The following is a 19,209-nucleotide window of genomic DNA, read 5'->3' as shown; positions in this document are numbered from 1 at the left end:
AATGGTCAGCTTTGATGAAATGGCGGAACAGTCTTGATGGCACTAAAACCCTAATTATGCTCCTACGTTTATGGTCTAATGATTTAAAATGTCGAAACCAAATTGTACTGGAAAATGCAGCAGTAGGCAGCGAATCAGTTCATTTTGCAATCTAATAATCTATCTACTAATAGCATTCGATGTATAATACGTAGTTCAGTCTAGTTTTTGCACTTTCTCATGTAATAACGTGGTCCTGAAAAATAAAGTTGTCTCATTTTACTATGTACTGTACCAGCAGTTATGGTCGAAATGACAATAAAAGTGACTTGACTTGACGACTACGTATGACATTGTTCGAACCTTTGCCACCAGCAATGAAGCCTCCCGTGTTAATTGATTCAATAATAATACTAAGTAACAGTGCAATTCTACAATTCTCCAATGTTCCGTCGGACTGAGTTATAGACAGGGTTTGTGTACTTTAAAGATCAGTATTGGCAGAGGAGGTGTCTGAACCAGCAAATTTAAATAATTCCCCAAACCCAAAATATACAGTAAATCTGATATCACGTTTTCTCTTTGTCACATTCGCTCAGAATGTTGCAATAGATGGTAAATTGATTTTCGATAAAATTGAACCTTGATGGCATCAAAAAGTTGAAATCTTACTTTATTTAATAAGGACTACACACACTGATGTTACACGGATACAAACTACGCTGATATTTACAGTGTCATCCCTTTATCCATCATATTTTTCTTCGTATTAATTTCCGGTTTCAATAGTATAATGTAACACTTTGGTGCAAAAATGCACAGAAGGACACCGAAGCTCGATGCCCAAATAGCGAACACTTCAACAGCCACGGTGTACTTTCCTGGGGAGCTTACGTAAGCTGGGATAAAGGTCACCCAAACAGCGCAAAAAATCAGCATGCTGAAGGTGATGTATTTGGCGTCGTTAAAATTGTCCGGGAGATTCCTGGCAAGGAATGCAAGCACTAAACACACGATCGACAAAAGAGCAATATAGGCCGTCGCTAAGTAAAAGGCGGTCAATGAGCCCACGTTACATTCCAGAATAATGATGTCTCTGTAATAACTCATATTTTTAAGTGGGTAGGGAGGTGACACGCTTAACCAGACAACGCACACTAAACCTTGCAAAAAAGTAAGACTGAAGACACCCAGACGTTGCTGCGCCGGTCCGAACCAGTTCATCGCATTGCTTTTGGGAAGAGTTGCCTTAAAGGCAACCACAACAAGGATGGTTTTGCCCACGATGCAGGAAATGCAAAGAACATACACAATTCCAAAACCTGTGCGTCGCAACATGCAAGACCAGCGGGACGGTTCTCCAATGAAAGCGAGTGAAACAATAAAGCAAAGCAGGAGGGCAAAGAGGAGCAGGAAACTGAGTTCGGAGTTATTCGCTTTGACCATTGGTGTTTGGCGATGCCGGTAGAAAATCACAGCGATGCCCACTGTAAAACCCATTCCTATTAGAGCAAGCAACACCAGTACTAAACCCAGATCTTCTTGAAAGGAAAGGAACTCAACTTTCTTGAGAACACATTGTGTTTTTGCCTGATTAGACCAGTAGTCCGAGGGACACTTGATGCAGTCCGTGGAATCTGGAAAAAAAATCATCTTATATGAAAACAAATGTAAGCATAAAATGCAGGATTTGAGAGGCATTGCTACTTTTCTCGAAACCTACCTGTGACATTGCTAATCGCACCATCAGCACACTCTGCACATTCAAAACAACATATTGGCTGCCCTTTCCGGCTGACCTTTCTTCTTCCAGGAAGACAGGGTTCTGAGCAAATTGCTCGCGGGATCTGAAGCAACAGAAAACATCCTCACATTATCCATTTGATGTTCGAGTGTACCCATATAATATACAGCGCAGTTTAAAAAACTGTTGAAATTAATTCTCTAAAGTAAAAGTAATCGTTCTGCGAACGTTAAAATGAGTTAAACCTAAGCAAAGTTATATGTGAACGGATACGAAGCCACAGACGATGGTTGCTGGCGTTTTCAGTCCCAGCACAGAAGATGAATTCTGGATTTCGAAAAAGGAGTTCTTCCCCCGAAATGAAGAAAAAAAGCAGTATATGGTCACAGATGAAATAACTAGAATGTAATAGCCACGATACAGACACGGTAAACTATTTTACAATTCTTGGCAACTGTTTATTCCTGGACACCGCGTCAATCGGGAGACCTATTTACGGCTAAGTACTGACATGCAAAGTGCAGGATCCACGTAACTGGGTAACTGCCTGCTTGGGGAAAGATATCTGGTTCTTTGGCGCAGCCGCGAAAGAGATGTTGGTTGGTAAAAGAGGCGTGAAACAGTGATAAGGTATCTGTTATTTTGGGGAAAATTACAGGAAGTTCAGTGGACGAGAACGAGAGCTCTAGTTGGTTTGTTTTATTCGATGTACCGGAGTCACGTACATGTCGGAACGAGTCCACAATATCCCTCAGTGACAGAGTGAACAGCCAAAGGCCGTGCGCCATGTCATTACCAAAGCCATGGGAAGGAAGGTTGCCGAAGTCCATAAAGGAAATTAAGGGAATTAAGTGCTAAGATAACGACATGACCTCCAGGTCATGATCTTAGGAATGCCACGTGCAAGTGAGGCACATACTGGTGAGGCGAGAAACCGGAAGATATTTCCGTTGAACACGTGGATAAGGAGATGGTGCAGGAGGGGCGGCGTCCGTTGTTTAGAGCACCTCGCCTTCGTCTGCAGAATATGGGACCTGCATAAAAGGGTTAGCTTGCACCTGAACTGGTGGCATCTGATATCCTTGCGGGAAAGTTTGCTAAAGGTACTGGGGTTCTTTAAACCAGAGCTTTACTGAGATCTGAACTAGGGTGCCAGATGAGTCGGGGGTATGGCAACCACACAACACATTGCAAACGCTGGAATTCTAAACCATCACATAGAGAATGCAGGAGAAATTCAGCAGGGCAAGCAGTATTTATGTAAAAGAGTGAATAGTCAAGATCCTTCCTCAGGCCGAGAATGAAACTGTAGATGATAGTATAAGCAGCTGTGGAGAGAGTACGAAGAAATACAATTTGCAGGTTGCAGTTGAAACGGATTTCCCTTTCTCACCATGAACGGGTCACTCAGGTGCATTTCCCTTTTCACTTCCTCTCTTACTGCAGCTCTTACACCTGATACTACCGTTGCAGTCCGAGAAAGGGCCACATCTGAATCAGAGCATTGAATACAGAAGTTGGGATGGAATGTTACAATTGTACAAGGCATTGGTAAGGCCAAATTTGGAATATTGTGCACAGTTCTGGTCACCGAATTATAGAAAGATATCAATAAATTAGAGAGAGTGCAGAGACGATTTACTAGGATGTTACCTGGGTTTCAGCACTTAAGTTACAGAGAAAGGTTGAACAAGTTAGGTCTCTATTCATTTGAGCGTAGAAGGTTGAGTGGGGATTTGATCGAGGTATTTAAAATTTTTGAGGGATAGATAGAGTTGAAGTGCATAGGCTGTTTCCATTGAGAGTAGGGGAGATTCAAACGAGAGGACATGATTTGAGAGTTAGGGGGTAGAAGTTTAAGGGAAACATGAGGGGGTATTTCTTTACTCAGAGAGTGATAGCTGTGTGGAATGAGCTTCCTGTAGAAGTAGAAGAGGCCAGTTCAGTTGTGTCATTTAAGGTAAAATTGGATAGGTATATGGACAGGAAAGGAGTGGAGGGTTATGGCCTGAGTGCGGGTAGGTGAAACTCGGTGAGATTAAGAGTTCGGCACGGACTAGGAGGGCCGACATGGCCTGTTTCCGTGCTGTGATTGTTATATGGTTATATATGTTTATTTCATCCCTCATTACCATTCAGGACCGAAAATAGTCCTTCCAGGTACAGTGACACGTTTTAGCCTGCTGGTCTAATCTACGTCGGCCAGAAGAAACTACAATCTAATGAAGGACAGAGGAAACATACAAGCCACTATTTCCCCCCATTTTCTATGCCCGGAACTTATTTTTGCTCTTGCATAATCTAACCAGAGCAACTGAAGGAGAAGACAGGAACCTTTCGGTAATGATCCGCTAAACCTGAGACCATTCTCAAGCAAGTAGCCATTTGTTATGTAAAGGGCGTGGACTCTGAACTGATTCTTTTCTCTGGGATAATATGATTTCGAGCAATATATCTGAGACAATTCCCCGAGTTGCAGCTACTTATTATCTAAAATGACAAACGTACCAAAGAAACCATCTGTAATGTTGTTAGATACTGCCTGTGTTTCCTCATTTAACTGGTTTGGACTAGTCAGTATGAAGGAATAAATACGTAAGGGTGGGGTGGGCAGTCGCATTTAGCAATCTGAATTGTGACATTGCACAATGACCAATAAGAAGTTGACCCAGGTAGGACTAGTGACGCTGACTCAATGTTTTGGAGATTGACGTGTTCAAATTATGAGGAGGATTCAGGAGCTCCAAATACATAGGGGAGATTACTCTCCAATGAGTGATCTCCTTGACTAACTATCGCGGTCAAGGAGCACGAAACGGACTCGTGGAGATCGGAACCAGGAGGAATTTGTGACGAACGTCGACTATTTTCGTGGGTAATACATTTCATCTCCTTTGACCCTACATGGTATGCCAGGGAATTCTAGTTGGGTGCACACAGGGAGATACTTTGTGAACCCACTAGCTTTTTAGTTGAAACAAAAAGAAGTTACCTGTCAGTGAATACAGATTATCTGTGGTTCACTGATCACGGTTAGTTGGGTGGTGGGGGGGTGATGATTGCAACATACTGTATCCAGAGCTCCCGGTATGGCCTTCTGCCCATCGGTAAGACCTGACGTAGACTGGGAGACCACTTTCATGGGTACGTGCCCTCCGTCCACCAGAGAAAATAAGCAGGACCAACCGGTAGCCATCCCTTTCGATTCCTCTTCTCACTCTCATTCTTAAATATCAATCCATGTCCTGCTCCACTATCGCTGTGAGGCCACATTCAGGTTGGAATTAAACGCCTCATATTCCATCAGTAGCATCCGACCAGATGGCATTAACACTGATTTCTCGAGGTTCAATCTCATCTTATATCCTATTGTCAATTACATTCCCCTGGTGGTCATCCTCCTTCCGTTTCGTCCATGATCCTATAAACTCTCCTATCATATCCCCCTTCTACAACACGTTTTCTTTCATCAATTAACTTCCCAGATTCTAACTGAAAATCCTTCTCGATCTCATGTTTTCATCAGTCACCTATATAATTGTATTCCATCCACACTCTAGTCGACTTCTCCTCATTCTTTCCAGTCCTGATGAAGATTATCGGCTGGAAACATCAACTATTTACTCTTTTCTAGAAGAGCTGATAGAGCTGTTGAATTCCTCCAACATTCTGTGTGCGTAGCACAGAAGAGAGCGGAATGGCTGCAAGGATCAATGTTGATCAGACTATATGATAAGTCTGTAATCAATAGCTAAGCACAGTGGACCGATGTCTTAGTTAGTTACGCTTCGATGTAAGAGGAATTGTAAGAAAAACAAGTGAGTTTAGGTCATGCATATTCAGGCCCCGGTTATAAAGAGAAGGTGGTACACAGAAGGAGTAGGCATTGCCGGAACAAGCAAGAAACTTACCGAAAATATAAGAAACCCAAGGAAACAGTGAAAAAAGAAATCACGATTATCTAAAAAAAAAGCCAAGAAATCGACGTAGCAGAAAAGTTGAAGGAGATTCCTAAAGGCTTTTGGAGATATATTAAGAACAAAAGGTTAGCAATTCGGTCCTCTGAACCATTAGAATGGTAATGTACGCATGGAGTTTAAAAAAAATGGAGGACATAAACACATAGAACTGTGGAAAACCTCGAGAACAGTACAGGCCCTTCGGCCACAATGCAGTGGCGAACATGTACATACTTTAGAAATTTCCTAGAGTTACCAACAGTCCTCTATTTTTTTTACGCTCCTTACAACTATTCAGGCATCTCTTAAAATATGCTATTGTATCTGCTCCACCACCGTCGCCCATCCACGAACTCACCACTCCCTCCGTAATAAAAAAATACATAACCCTGACGTATCCTCTGTACCTACTTCCCAGCACCTTATAAATGTGACTCTAGTTTTAGCAATTACAGCCCTAGGAATAAAAGCCTCTGACTATACACTCGATTAATTCCTCTATTCATCCGATACACCCCTATCAGCTTGCACCTCATATCCTTCCCTTAAAAATTTCTAGGACTATCCATAGACTTCTAATTTGCTAAGCTCCATGCATCTATCCACAAGTCTCTTAAATGACTCTATCGTATCTTCCTCCGCCACCGTTGCCGGCATCCCTTTCCACGCACTCACCACCCTCTGCGTAAAAAAAACGTACCCCTGACATTTCTTCTGTACCTACTCCCCAGCACCTTAAACCGGTGTTCTCTTGTGTCAACCATTTCAGCCCTGGGAAATAGCCTATGACTATCCACACGATCAATGCCTCTCATTATCTTATATACCTCTATCAGGTCACCTCACATCCTCCGTCGCTCCAAGGATAAAAGGCAAAGTTCACTTAAGCTATGATCATAAGGCATGCTCCCCAACCCAGACAACATCCTTGTAAATCTCATATGCACTTTTCTATAGATTCTACATCCTTCCTGTACTGAGGTGATCAGAACTGAGCACAGTGCTACAAGTGGGGCTAACAAGAACCTGATATAGCTCTAACATTACCTCGAGGCTCTTAAACTCGATATCACGGTTGTTGAAGGCGAATGCACCGTAAACCCTCTTAACCATACAACCAACCTGCGCAGCAGCTTTTAGTGTCCTATAGACTAGGACCTAATGTTGTCTCTAATCCTCCTCACTATATACAGTCTTGTCATTAATACTGTATCCTGCCATCATATTTGACCCACTAATGAAAATTATCTTTCAATAATCTGGTTTGGACACTTTTCGGCGTTTTTCAGCGCAATTTTTGCATCCTATTGATGTCCTGCTGTAACCTCCTACAACCCTCAACATATCTACAACACACGCAACCTTTGTACCATCAGCAAATTTTCTAATCCATTCCTTCATTTTCTCATCGAGGTTATTTATAAAAATCGCGAGGAGTGGGTGTCCCAGAACAGATCCATGAGGCCCATCACTGTTCAAAGTACTCCATGTAGAATCTGACTCCTTTATAAACACTTTTCAAAAGCCAATTCTGAAATCACAAAACAATGTCCCCTTGGATACCATGCCACTCTATATTCGCAAAAAAAACTGGCATGGCGTACCTTATCAAAAGCTTTGCTAAAATCCGGATAGCCTACATCAATATATATAGTCATATCCGCAAGAAATTCTGTCCGGCTCGTAATACATGCCTTTGACAAGACCATGCTGACAATTCATAATCATATTATGCCTTTCCAAATATTCATAATTTCTTATTCTCAGGATCTTCTCCCCAACTTACCAACCACTGACGTATGACTCTCTGGGCTATAATTTCCTGGGGTATCTCGACACACTTTCTTGAATAAGGGAACAAAATCTGCAGACCTCCAAACATGCGCAATCTCTCCTGTCCCCACTGATGATGCAAAGATCATTGCCAGAAGCTCTGCAACCTCTTCCACCGCCTCCTGCAGTAGGCTGGGGTACATCTTTTCCGATCCCGGAGACATATCCAACTTGATGCTTTCTAAAAGATCCAACACATCCTCTTTCTTAATGTCTCTATGCTCAAACTATTCAGTCCGCTGTAAGTCATCCTTATAATCGCCAAGTTCCTTTTCCGCAGTGAATACTGAAGTAAAGTATTCATTAAGTAACTCTGCTCTCTGCTCCGTTTGCATTCCCAGTTTTTCCACTGACACACTTGATTGGTCCTATTCTCTCCTGTCTTATTCTCTGGCCCTTCACATATTTGTCAAGTTAAGTTAAGTCTATTTTTATTGTCATTTCCACCATAACTGATGGGACAGTACACAGTAAAAACGAGACAACATTTTTCAGCACCATGGTGCTACATGAACAATAAAAAACTACACTGAACTTCGTAAACCAACACAAAAACTGCACTAGACTACAGACCTACCCAGGGCTGCATAAAGTACACAGTACAGTGCAGGCATTACCATAAATATTAAACAAGACAATAGGCACAGCAGAGGGCAATAGTTTGGTAGTCCGATGGCTTGGGGGAAAATCTGTTACATAAGTAAAGAGCTGAATGGCGGCGTCCGGGATTCCGTTCGTTTCTGTCCTCCCGCCGAGAATCTCCTTGTACAGATATAGTCCAATATAATTTCCTTTGCAGAGTACAATGTACGGGAAAGCATCCCGGCTGGGGCTTGCTTTTTCCTAGCACGGACTCCAGTCCACTTACCTTGCAAGTAACTGCGGGGCATTGGTGAGACCAAATTTGGAGTATTGTGTACAGTTCCGGTCACGGAATTATAGGAACGATGTCAACAAATTAAAGAGAGTACAGATGAGATTTACTAGAATGTTTACCTCGGTTTGAGCACCTAAATTACAGAGAAAGGTTGAACAAGTTAGGTCTTTATTCTTCGGAGCGTGGAAGGTTGAGTTGGGATTTGATCGATGAATTTAAAATTATGAGCGAGATAGATAGAGTTGATGTGGATAAACTTTTTCAATTGAGAGTAGGGGAGATTCAAACACGACGACAAGAGTTGAGAGTTAAGGGGCAAAAGTTTAGGGGTAACACGAGGGGGAACTTCTATAATCAGAGAGTGGTAGCTGTGTGGAACGAGCTTCCAATGGAGGTGGTAGAAGCAGTTCGATTTTGACATTTAAAATAAAAATTGGATAGATACATGGACAGGAAAGGAATGGAGGGTTATGGACTGAGTGCAGGCAGGTGGGACTACGTGAGAGTAAACGTTCGGCACAGACTAGAAGGGCCGAATTGGCCAGTTTCCGTACTGTAATTGTTATATGGTTATATATAGCATGCTTTGGGGTTTTCGTTAATCCTTCTCTCTAAGGTCTGTCCATGACCCCTTCTGGTTCTCCTAATTTCATTTTTGAGCTACTTTCTCCAAGCCTTATAATCTTCTAGATCGTCAAGTTATTTGAAACTTTCGTATGCATTTCTTTCCTTCTTGACTAGATTTTCAAAGAGCTTTTGTTCACCACGTTTCCTCTACCGCATCATTCTTTCCCTGTTTCTTTGGAACGTACCTATGCAGCACAGCACGCAAATATTCCCTGAACGTTTGCCACACTTCTGCCGTGTATTTCCCGGAGAACATATTTTAACAAATTCTGCTTCCAATTTCCTACTTGTGAGCTTCACGCTTCCCCTTACTCCAACTAAACAGTTTTCCAACTTGTATGTTCATCTCTAATGCTAAGTTAAAGGAGATAAAATTGTGATTACTATTTCCAGAATGTTCTCCCACTGCGGAATCTGACATCTGACCAGGTTCATTTCCTAATGCCAGATCATGCACAGCCTCTCTTTTTGTAGCCGTGTCTACATAATGTGTCAGGTAACCTTCTTGAACACACCTAACAAACTCCAACCCATCCTTGCTCTAGGTACATGCACTCAATATTTTGTAGGTTAAAATATCCCACCACCACCACAAATAACACCACAACACAGTTAACATTACACCTTTCACTTACTGCTCCTCGATGTCCCTATTTCCATTAACTGGCTTTTAAACTAAACAGCTAGTAGAGTTATTAGCATCTTCGGCTTTCTACCTTCCACCCACAGAGACTCAGTAGGCATTCCCTCCAATGTACCCTCCTTTTTTGCAGCCGGGTCGTTATCTCTGATCAGCAGTTCCGCGCCCGCACCTCTTTTCCTTCCACCCCTGTCCTTTCTGAAACACTTAAAACATGGCACTCTGAGTAACTATTTCTGCCCCTGAGTATCCGTCTTTATAAGGCCACAACATCATAAGCCCAAGTATTGATCCACACTCGAAGGTCATCCCCGTTATTCATGAAGCTTCCAGCATTAAAATAGGCGCATCTCAAACCATCGAACAGAATGAATCTCTTCTCTATCACCAGCCTATCATCCCTCTCGCACTGTCTCCCAGCCTTCGCTACTTGTGACTCAACCGCCCCTTCTTCCTTCTATTCAGTTCACTTCCCAACCCCAGCAATTCTAGTTTGAACTTTGTCTAGGATCCCTGCCAGGATTTTGGTCTCCCTTGGATTCAAGAGCATCCCATCCTTTTTCTGTAGGTCACCCCACCACCAACAGAAGTCCCAAAGATACATAAATCTGAATTCCTCCCCCCTGCTGCGATTCATTAGCCACGCATTTATCCTCCACCGCACTCTATTCCTGTACTCAACGTCGCATGCCACAAGCATTAATACCGAAATTACATCCTTTGAGGCCCTGTTTCTCAATTTCCCTCCTCACACCCTGGAGTCTGGTTTCAGGACATCCACCCTTTTCCTACCTATGTTGTCACCAGTATGTACTACAACCTCTGGCTGTTCCTCTTCCCACTTCAAAATATCTTGGATGCGATCAGAACCATCCGGGAGGCAAACTACAACCTGTGTTTCTTTACTGTGTCCACAGAATCCCCTGTTTGACTCCATAACTATATTGCCCCTGGTACTGCTGCTTTCTTTCTTTCCTTACCCGTATGAGCTACAAATCGAGAGTCTGTGTCAGAGGCTTGGCCACTGTTGCATTCACTAAGTAGGCACTGCCCCCCCCCCCCCACAACAGTACTCAAACAAGATTGGTTATTTTTAGGGGGAAGAGGCCCAGGGGTACTTCTTACTATCTGGCTCCCTCTCCTGACTGTTATGCGCTTATCTGCCTCCAAGGTTCCGATGTGACTACTTGTCGCGAGCTCTTCCCCACCAGCTTTTCACTTTCTCTGACCAGTTCCCTATCTCGGTCCCTAAAGGGCTGTAGATCGAGGCACCTGGAACAGATGAGACCTTCCGGGAGGCTGGGACTCTTACCGGACATGCCACACCTGAAAACTTGTAGAGAACATCTGCCTCACAGCCACACGTCCGGTTTTTATTCCAAACAAGTAACGTCCCCCGCCTCGACCCGTTTTCGCCGAAGACTCGTTGAGCCATAGCCGTCCCACTCTGTCTCCCGCACGTTCGGCGCCAGCTCAATTTAAGGGCATATTAAATTAATTTCTTCCATCTGCATTTATTCGGAAAATATATACAGCAACTACATGTGAGGTAAAACTGCATTAAGTTACAGGGACATAGCCTTCTGCCATCGAAAGGCGCTGGATCCATTGCCCCCTATACACCTACTGTAGATGTAACTATCGAAGCTTCTCTCAAACATGAAAATCTAGCTGGCTTGCACCACTTGCGCTGGCTGCCCATTGCAATCTCTGACGATCATCTGCATGGATACGTTTCTCATGGTGTTGCCCTTAAACCTTTCACCTTTCACAATTAACACTTGACCTCTATTTATTGTCCCACCCAATCTTTGTTGAAAATAAATACCTATTTGAAAATACCCTATCAAGACCCCTCGTATTCTGTATAACCATAAAATCTCATCTCAATCTTTTATATTTCACTGAATAAAGTCCTGACCCTTTCAATCTTACTTTTTCAATTAGGTGAGCTATAACATCCTTGGAAAACTTCTCTATACTTACTAAATCTTATTTCCATCTTTCTTCACGATAGGTGTCAAAGCTGGACACACTTCTCCAAATTAGAGATCAATATTATCTGATACATCTTCAACTTTACAACCCATTTCCTGTACGCAGTTACTTGAATTGTGAAGGTCAATGTCCCGAAAGCTTTCTTTAGAACTCTATCCAACTGTGACACTACTTTCAGTGAATTCTAGAAACTGTATTCCAAAATGCCATTGTTGTAACTTCCACAGTGTAAGACCTACCCTAATTGGTCCGATCGAAGTCTAACATCCGGCACTTATCTGCATTATCTCCAGCCATTCCCAGCCCTTTTATTTCTTGTGATTCAAATCATGATAGTCATGATAGTCATGATAGTCCTTCTTGCTATCCAGGACTTCTCAAACCTTGGTGGCATTCGGAAAATTGCTCATCCAGTTAATCACGTAATCATCCAGATTGTTGAGGTAGACAAACAATCGCAGAGCCTGTGGCACTCCACTGGACACTCCAGGCACGGAAGCAACCGTCTATTCGCAGTCTCTGGCTTCTCTCTCCAAGCTAATGCTTAATCAAATGCATTACCTTATCTTGAATTCTTAACGAATGGTTCATCTTGACCAACCTTCAGTGCAGATCCATGTTAAATGCCTTGCTGCATCCATGCAATTAACATCCATTGTCATGCCTTCATGGATGTTCATAGAACTTCCTTGATAAACTCTGTGAGAATGGTTATACACGACCTATCACGCACAAAGCCTTACCTGACTATCCTTCGGCAGTCTATGTCTATCCAAATTTTAATATATCCTGTCACTCAGAATACATTCCAATAATTTTCCCACAACCGATGTCAGGCTACGTGACTATGAATTCTTAGTTTTATTGAGGAACATTGCTGAAGCAGTGGAACAACATTTGCGATCCTCCAATCCTCTGGTACCTCACCTGTTGCCACCCATAACTTAAATATCTTTGCTTGGGCCCCAGCCATTGTCACACTTGCCTCCACAGGATCCGAAGAAACACTTTGTCAGGCGCTGTGGTCGTATCCAAAAAATTAATTTGCCAAATTAAACAGCTCCTCCCCTGTAATCTACATAGGGTCCATGAAGCTGATGCCGCGTTGCACCACATCTATAGAATCTGTCCCGTCTCCTGAGTAAATACAGATACAAAGAAAAACATTTAATATCTCGTCTATCGCTCTTGGTTCTACGCATCGATTACCATGCGGATCTCTCAGATGACATAGTTTCATCCACGCTTTCATTTTGCTCTTAACATATCTAGAGATTCCGTTAGGATTCGTGTGCACCTATCTGCTGGACAACCTTATTCCTTCTTTCAGCCTTCTTGATTTCTTTATTAATTGCTATCTTGTAGTTCTTTTACGCCATAAGCATCGAGTCAGGTCCTACCTGCACCTGCCTGCTGTGCATCTCCCTTCCCTTTCTGTGTAAACAGTGATTCAATATTGTTTGAAGAATAAGGTTCATTACATGCGCTTTCTTTGCATTTTATTTGGATATGCTGATACAAATATTGTAGAGTGAAAGTTTCGAATTTGCAAAGTACAACTTTACTAGAAAGCAATCTGTCCCAATACGCGGGTGTGAAATTATTCCTCACACCATCAAATGTGGCGTTTCTCCAACTTAGAATCTCACCCTACGGTACAGATTATCTTCTCGCATATCTGTTTTGAAAGCAACGTCATTGTGATCACCAGACGTTAAATGTTCCTCAAAATATAGTTCTTTCATCTTTTCTGCCTCGTTCCCTATTAATGATTAGGTATCTTACATTCTCTCACTGGGACTTCAACATACTTATTATGGAATCTTATTTGAAAAGTTCTGACTATTAGCGGTACAAGTGGAGAGTTTCAAAAATATTTTTGGCATATTGGCCTTCATAAACCAATGTATTGAGTACTGGAGTAGGGATTTATATTGAAGTTGTATATAACGTTTGTGAGTTCTAATTTTGAGTATTGTGTGCAGTGATGTTACCTACCTGCTGGAAGGATTTCAATAAGATTGAAAGTGTGTAGAGGAAAGTGAGATGGATTTTGTTTGGACTTCAGGCCCTGAATTATAGGGAAGCTTTGTACTGGTTAGTGCTTAATTTCCTAGACCTTCAAAAACTAACGGTAGTTTGGACGAAGGTGTAATAAACTGCGGGGCGTACAGATAGGAACAATACATGAGTGTATTCTTTTACGCTATTCAGGGAGGGTGGCAATAGAACTTTTGGTTTTGGATTAAATAACGAAGGTGAAAAGTTTAAGGAGAACTTTAGGGGCAAGCTTCTTCATTGTGAGGTTCATGCCATTGTGGAACAATATGCCAGCGGACGTGGTGGATGCAAAATTGTATTTTTTTATATAATTTAAGGGATGTTTCGATATGTACATGGATAGGAAAGGCATGGAGTGCTGAGGTCGGAGTTCAGGTTTAAGGGACTCACAAATTAGTACTTGGTCTTGGACGAGATCGTTAGAAGTGCCTCCTTCTGTGCTGTAATGTTCCATAAATGGAACCATAGAACCATGGAACACTACAGCACAGTAGAGGCCATTTCGCCTTCCATGTTGTGCGGACCCATATAATCCCTAAAAAAAGGTACTGAACCCACACTACCCCATAACCCTCCATCTTTTTTATAAGCATGTGCCTGTCCAAGAGGCTCTTAAATACCCCTAATATTTTAGCCTCCACTGCCATCCTTGGCAAGTTAATCCAGGCACTCACAACACTCTGTGTGAAAAACTTACTCCTGATGCCTCCCCAAAACTTCCCTCCCTTTATTTTGTACATATGCCCATATGTATATAAATCTATGAGTCTATGTCTCAGCAAATCCAAGATGGCGTTCATCCACACTGTATGCAAGGTTAGTAAATGTTATAGCGGCACAAACAAATAGAAAGTATAGTTTACTCGAGAGCAAAGCGATAGGAAAGTAGACTATTCGGTACTTCGATTTTGTCCCACCATTCAGACTGTTCATTACGAATCTACGACAGCCTCAACTTACTTTATGTGCCAGTTCTCCTTCACGTTTAATCTATCTGACTCCATTTTAAACACAATCAACAATTTTGCCTTCACCACCCTTGGGGCTAGAGAATCGCAGAGATTCAAGAAAATCTCAGTAATAAAATGCCTGCGGAGCTCTGTTGGAAAGGATAAGCGTCTTTATCGTGATCTTTTTCCTTCTTCGATACTCTCCAGCTGGACATCCGATCTCACCTTCTATCGTTGTTACCTATAAGTTGGAATAAGTTCATGCCTCATTAACTAAAACACTTAAGAAAATGCACCACACGGTGGAGACTGACCTAACATCACATTAAGCGAGTGCATTCAGAGCAAAATCAGCCATATCCAGGGTATGAAAATGTTTTGCATTTCGGCAGCGCAAATAGATAATAAGAGAGAGACCATACCGTATTCCCGGTCGTACTCCACAAGATATCTCCGGCATTTATCATTAGTTCGCGCCCTGGCGGAGCCGACCCATCGTAATATCCGACGCTTACAATGTCAAGGCTCCCCTGGAAATTCGCTCGTAAGTTCACAAATTCGTATCTTGGAACCGGGTCTCCATTTTTATCAAAATACATATTTTCGCCCTTCTTCGCTGTGAAATTCACGGTACGCAGGTAGTGCATCAACTTCGGGGGAGGGAGGGGTGAGGTGGTTGGAGGAAACAATAGAGGTTATTCTTCAGCAGGGAAGTAAGTAGACTTTCAAAGTTATTGTACAATAAATGATTGAAATGAGCTGTATATGTACCATATAAATAGGAGGTGGAATCTGAGATTGCCAACTATCCAGACCGGACTAAAATAACTGATGTCAAAAATCACAATAATATTCTTCGAATTCAACAGGCCGTCCTAATTCGTGACTAGAATTGGATCGACTGCCATTTACGCGACCCGGTGTTTTCCTCCAGAAATCTGTTTTTTTCTCTATTGATATTGGAAGCGGGTCAGAAACATAACCTACATAATTCTGGTGAGGGTGTTTAAGAAAATATACATTTCACGTGAATCTCCAGGTATGACTACTGAAAAAGAAGCTGTAGTTTGTCGATATAACGAAGAGACCCACACCCCTCCTCAAGGCGTGAGCACAACCGCAAAACCATAGAAGTGCAGTCTGTTCGATGTTTTTGTATTTTCGAGTCTACCCCCTCACTACCAACTAATTAAGAGTACTAAAATCTACTGGGAGCTGCTGTAAATTGGGCGTGTTCAAATACTGACTTGTGCAACATTCATTCTTCAAACTATACCCTCTACAAACGGGCAAAATTGAACAACACTGTTATTGGGAGAGATCGGATTTTTGGATATTAGCTGATCCCTTCCGCTATTATTCACAAACTGATGCGCTAAACATTAGAAAAGACTTTCAGTGAATATATGTTTAACTACCACAGGGAAAAATCATTTCTGAAAATATAGTAGTTATGGTGGAATACCCGCAAATGAAAATGGAACAAATTATATGCTCACAATGAACGCATACCTGATAGCGTTCGTAATGACATACCTGACTTAACAAATCAAATACATGCCTACCTGCCAAGACCCGAAATTTGCAAGATGCGCGCATGTATTATTCATAAAGGGTCCGTTGCCTTCTACACAGGTTAACAAATTGTGTAGTGCGTAAGCAATAGAGTAGACAGCTGTATACACGTGGTATGAACTCCCGTCCATTATCGCCGGAAGGTAGTCATTTTCTATCCCTTGCATCTGTTCCTTTCCTGTGCATTGCCGAAATTGACTTCGAAAGTATTCTGGAGTTGTCCCGTTGTCTGTGGTAGAAGAGCAGTTGAATAGAGTTTCCCAAAACTCCGTTACAATATTGCCAGGAAAGTTGGAAGGATGAATATTCTGAAGATAATCTCTTAGATCATCTATCTCTATCCTTCGCGTGGCCGGGCCAATTGTCCCGGTTAGATAAATTCCTTTATCTTCAGGGGAGAGAAAATTTCCTGTCACCCACGCTTCACTTCCAATCCATTGTATACCGGTTACATTTTGACGCTTTATTTCTTTCAATAAAATTCTCATGTCACTATCATCAACAAAGGCGACAACCACTTTAGTAGACGCCTGTTTAATCACCTGGACAACTTTACTGATTTTCTCTGCTGGGTCGGTCTTGTGAAATGACTCAGAGTAGGCAATGCAGATCCCAAATTTCTCCACATGTTCCACAAATCCTTGCATTCCGAAAATACCGTAATCAGTGTTACTTCTAATTGTTCCAATCCAAGTCCAGCCAAAAGATTTCACCAGTTCAGCGAGAATTTTTGACTGGTATTGGTCACTGGGAATAGTTCTAAAAAAGTTTGGGTATTCGTTCTTATCGCTGAGACAGGAACAGGTTGAGTAGTAACTAACCTGTACAGATGGAGATAAATAAATGAAAATTTGCGTTCGACTTTTGACTACAAGTGATTGATACATGGCTAGCGTTGCTTTGTGAATCTACTTTTGATTCTTCATAACTGTTATTAAATATGCAACATGAAAAATAAACATAATATCAATGGCATAATTTACAACGTTGCATAAACAACCCATTTATTGATCATGTATCAAAATATTGGTTAGCCACATGGGACTTCAGGTCGAGGTAGCTTAATTATATGAGCGATATGGATACTTTGGATGCCGGCGAGGTTTACCAGGATGGTATCTTTCTTCAAAGACATAAACTGTATGAAGAATTTGGAAACAATTGATCGTTTCCTCTGGGGCAAAAGTAGATGAGGGGTGAGTTGATATAAACAAATTGCAGATAGAGTAGATTGTTCCTGTTTTGTTCCTTTCTCTAAATGCTTATTTTTCATACCATTGTGAAGACATATAAGGCGAGGGATGGGAAAGATAAAACGAGATGTGCCGGGCACATTTTCTGCATAGTGTCCAGTACCTGGAATGCATTTCCTGGGGTTTTGAATGAGGTAAATACAACAGTATTTTTTTAAAAGCTCTTGTGTGGCTGCATGAATGTGCACAAGAAGGAATGACATGGACATGCTTTTTTTAGGCAATAGTGAACAACTATTTGGTCATTTAAATAATAGTTCAATCATGTCGGCACCGCACACGGTCTGCAGCGAATGTTCCTGGGCTGCACCTTTCTATGTAGTGTTCAATGTTATATGATAGAAAAATAAATAGACGAAAAAATAAAGTTCTTGCAGGTAATTATTGTAACTGCTGCATATCGACTTTTTGGTTTATTTCGTCGACTGCAATATCACAAAAAGCACTTTTATTGTTATTGTGTATGTGCCAATTAAGAAATATACCGCCATAATTGAAATGAGGTCAAGACTTTAACACCTTACCATTGGGATCCCAAAGGATTGAATTGTTCTTGCAGTTGCAATGGAATTCGCAGATGGACCGCAGCCAATAATGGCAACGACATTGGAGGAAACTGTACATTCAGGGTATTCAATTGATTCTTCAGCTCCGTTGATCAAAGCGAGTGCTGCTTTTGAGGCGATCGTGGAGGACCAGCAGTCATCGTGAATCTGAAATCCAAGTGTGATTCCCGGGAGTAGATTCTCATTCTGGTTTATTTCTTCAATGGCAAAGATCATCGTCTGAGCCAGTCGGAAACCTGCAAACCCAAAACTGAATAAACATAAGATAAGTTCATAAAAGTCTGCAGATTTTTAATTCAATCAGGATGTGACATTAAACAATTTGAATCTTTAAAGGCTTAAAATGGAACAATTTTCTTGTCGTTAAAAGATATTCACAGCACTAATCCTGGCTCCGGACGTACATTAATTGTTGCCAATTTCACCAGCTCAAGATACAAAATTCGCTCAAAGAGGACACCATACAAGAGGTGAACAGCGAACATATACCTAGTAGTACGCGATCCACTTCACAAATACATGGAACACAAGGCAAAGACAATAGATCCTAAATGCTGAGCTCACCTACATACCAGTTTACTCTCCATTGGGAAATAAGCAACTTTGGACGGAGGCCCTTCATCAGAACTGGAGCAGAAGTGCGCAGAACCAGACAATAGTCGCATTTCCAGTTCTAATAATGGGTTTCCAGACCGAAACAGTCACTCATTATTCCCCACGTTAGATACTGTTTCCGCCATTGAGTTCCACCAAAGCATTGTATGCGTTTTTCAAGATTTCTAGCAACGTCAGGATCTGTTATGTCCTTATAACGAGTATGGAATGGGCTGACCTGATGGCATGTTATATGGTCGCCCTATAAGATTTCATCCATTGACAGAATGATCAGAATCCTCTTTGAGCAATGTTACATTCCAGTACCGTTAACGAGTTAGCCAGTACCGTTAACATCACATTACAATTATGTAATTTAAGCTGCTGGTGGGTAGAACCATAGAACCATAGAACATTACAACACAGAAGCTGGTCTTCTCGCACTTTCTGGCTGTGTCGGATCATTGTTCTGCCTAATTCCACTGAACTTCACCTAGACTAGACCATGTCCCTCCATACCCCTCTCATCAATTTACTTGCCCGTTTTTTCTTG

General features: G+C 41.8%; 1 protein-coding gene across 1 annotated transcript; it reads right to left on the bottom strand.

The window, feature by feature from the left end:
- Window positions 1-708: 708 nt before the first annotated feature.
- Window positions 709-18,727, bottom strand: LOC132403026 (extracellular calcium-sensing receptor-like). The gene is made up of 7 exons (XM_059986242.1): window positions 18,631-18,727; window positions 18,021-18,298; window positions 16,275-17,064; window positions 15,108-15,335; window positions 11,051-11,059; window positions 1,703-1,846; window positions 709-1,616 (listed from the first exon to the last, which is right to left on the bottom strand). Exons 1-7 carry the CDS (start codon window positions 18,725-18,727, stop codon window positions 709-711), a joined length of 2,454 nt encoding a protein of 817 aa, XP_059842225.1.
- Between the last annotated feature and the right edge of the window lie 482 nt (window positions 18,728-19,209).

Source organism: Hypanus sabinus, chromosome 2 (genome assembly GCF_030144855.1).
Source record: "Hypanus sabinus isolate sHypSab1 chromosome 2, sHypSab1.hap1, whole genome shotgun sequence".
Lineage (NCBI taxonomy): Eukaryota > Metazoa > Chordata > Chondrichthyes > Myliobatiformes > Dasyatidae > Hypanus > Hypanus sabinus.
Note: the sequence above shows the minus strand (reverse complement) of the source record. Positions and strands in the feature narration are given on the sequence as shown.

Excerpts from the sequence above, each read along its gene's own strand:
- LOC132403026 (XM_059986242.1), bottom strand. The coding sequence starts at position 18,727 with ATGCGACTATTGTCTGGTTCTGCGCACTTCTGCTCCAGTTCTGATGAA. Across the intron at positions 18,299-18,630 it reads AATGGAGAGTAAACTGGTAT|GTTTCCGACTGGCTCAGACG; the intron begins GTAGGTGAGCTC and ends TTGGGTTTGCAG. Across the intron at positions 17,065-18,020 it reads AATCCTTTGGGATCCCAATG|GTTAGTTACTACTCAACCTG; the intron begins GTAAGGTGTTAA and ends CCATCTGTACAG.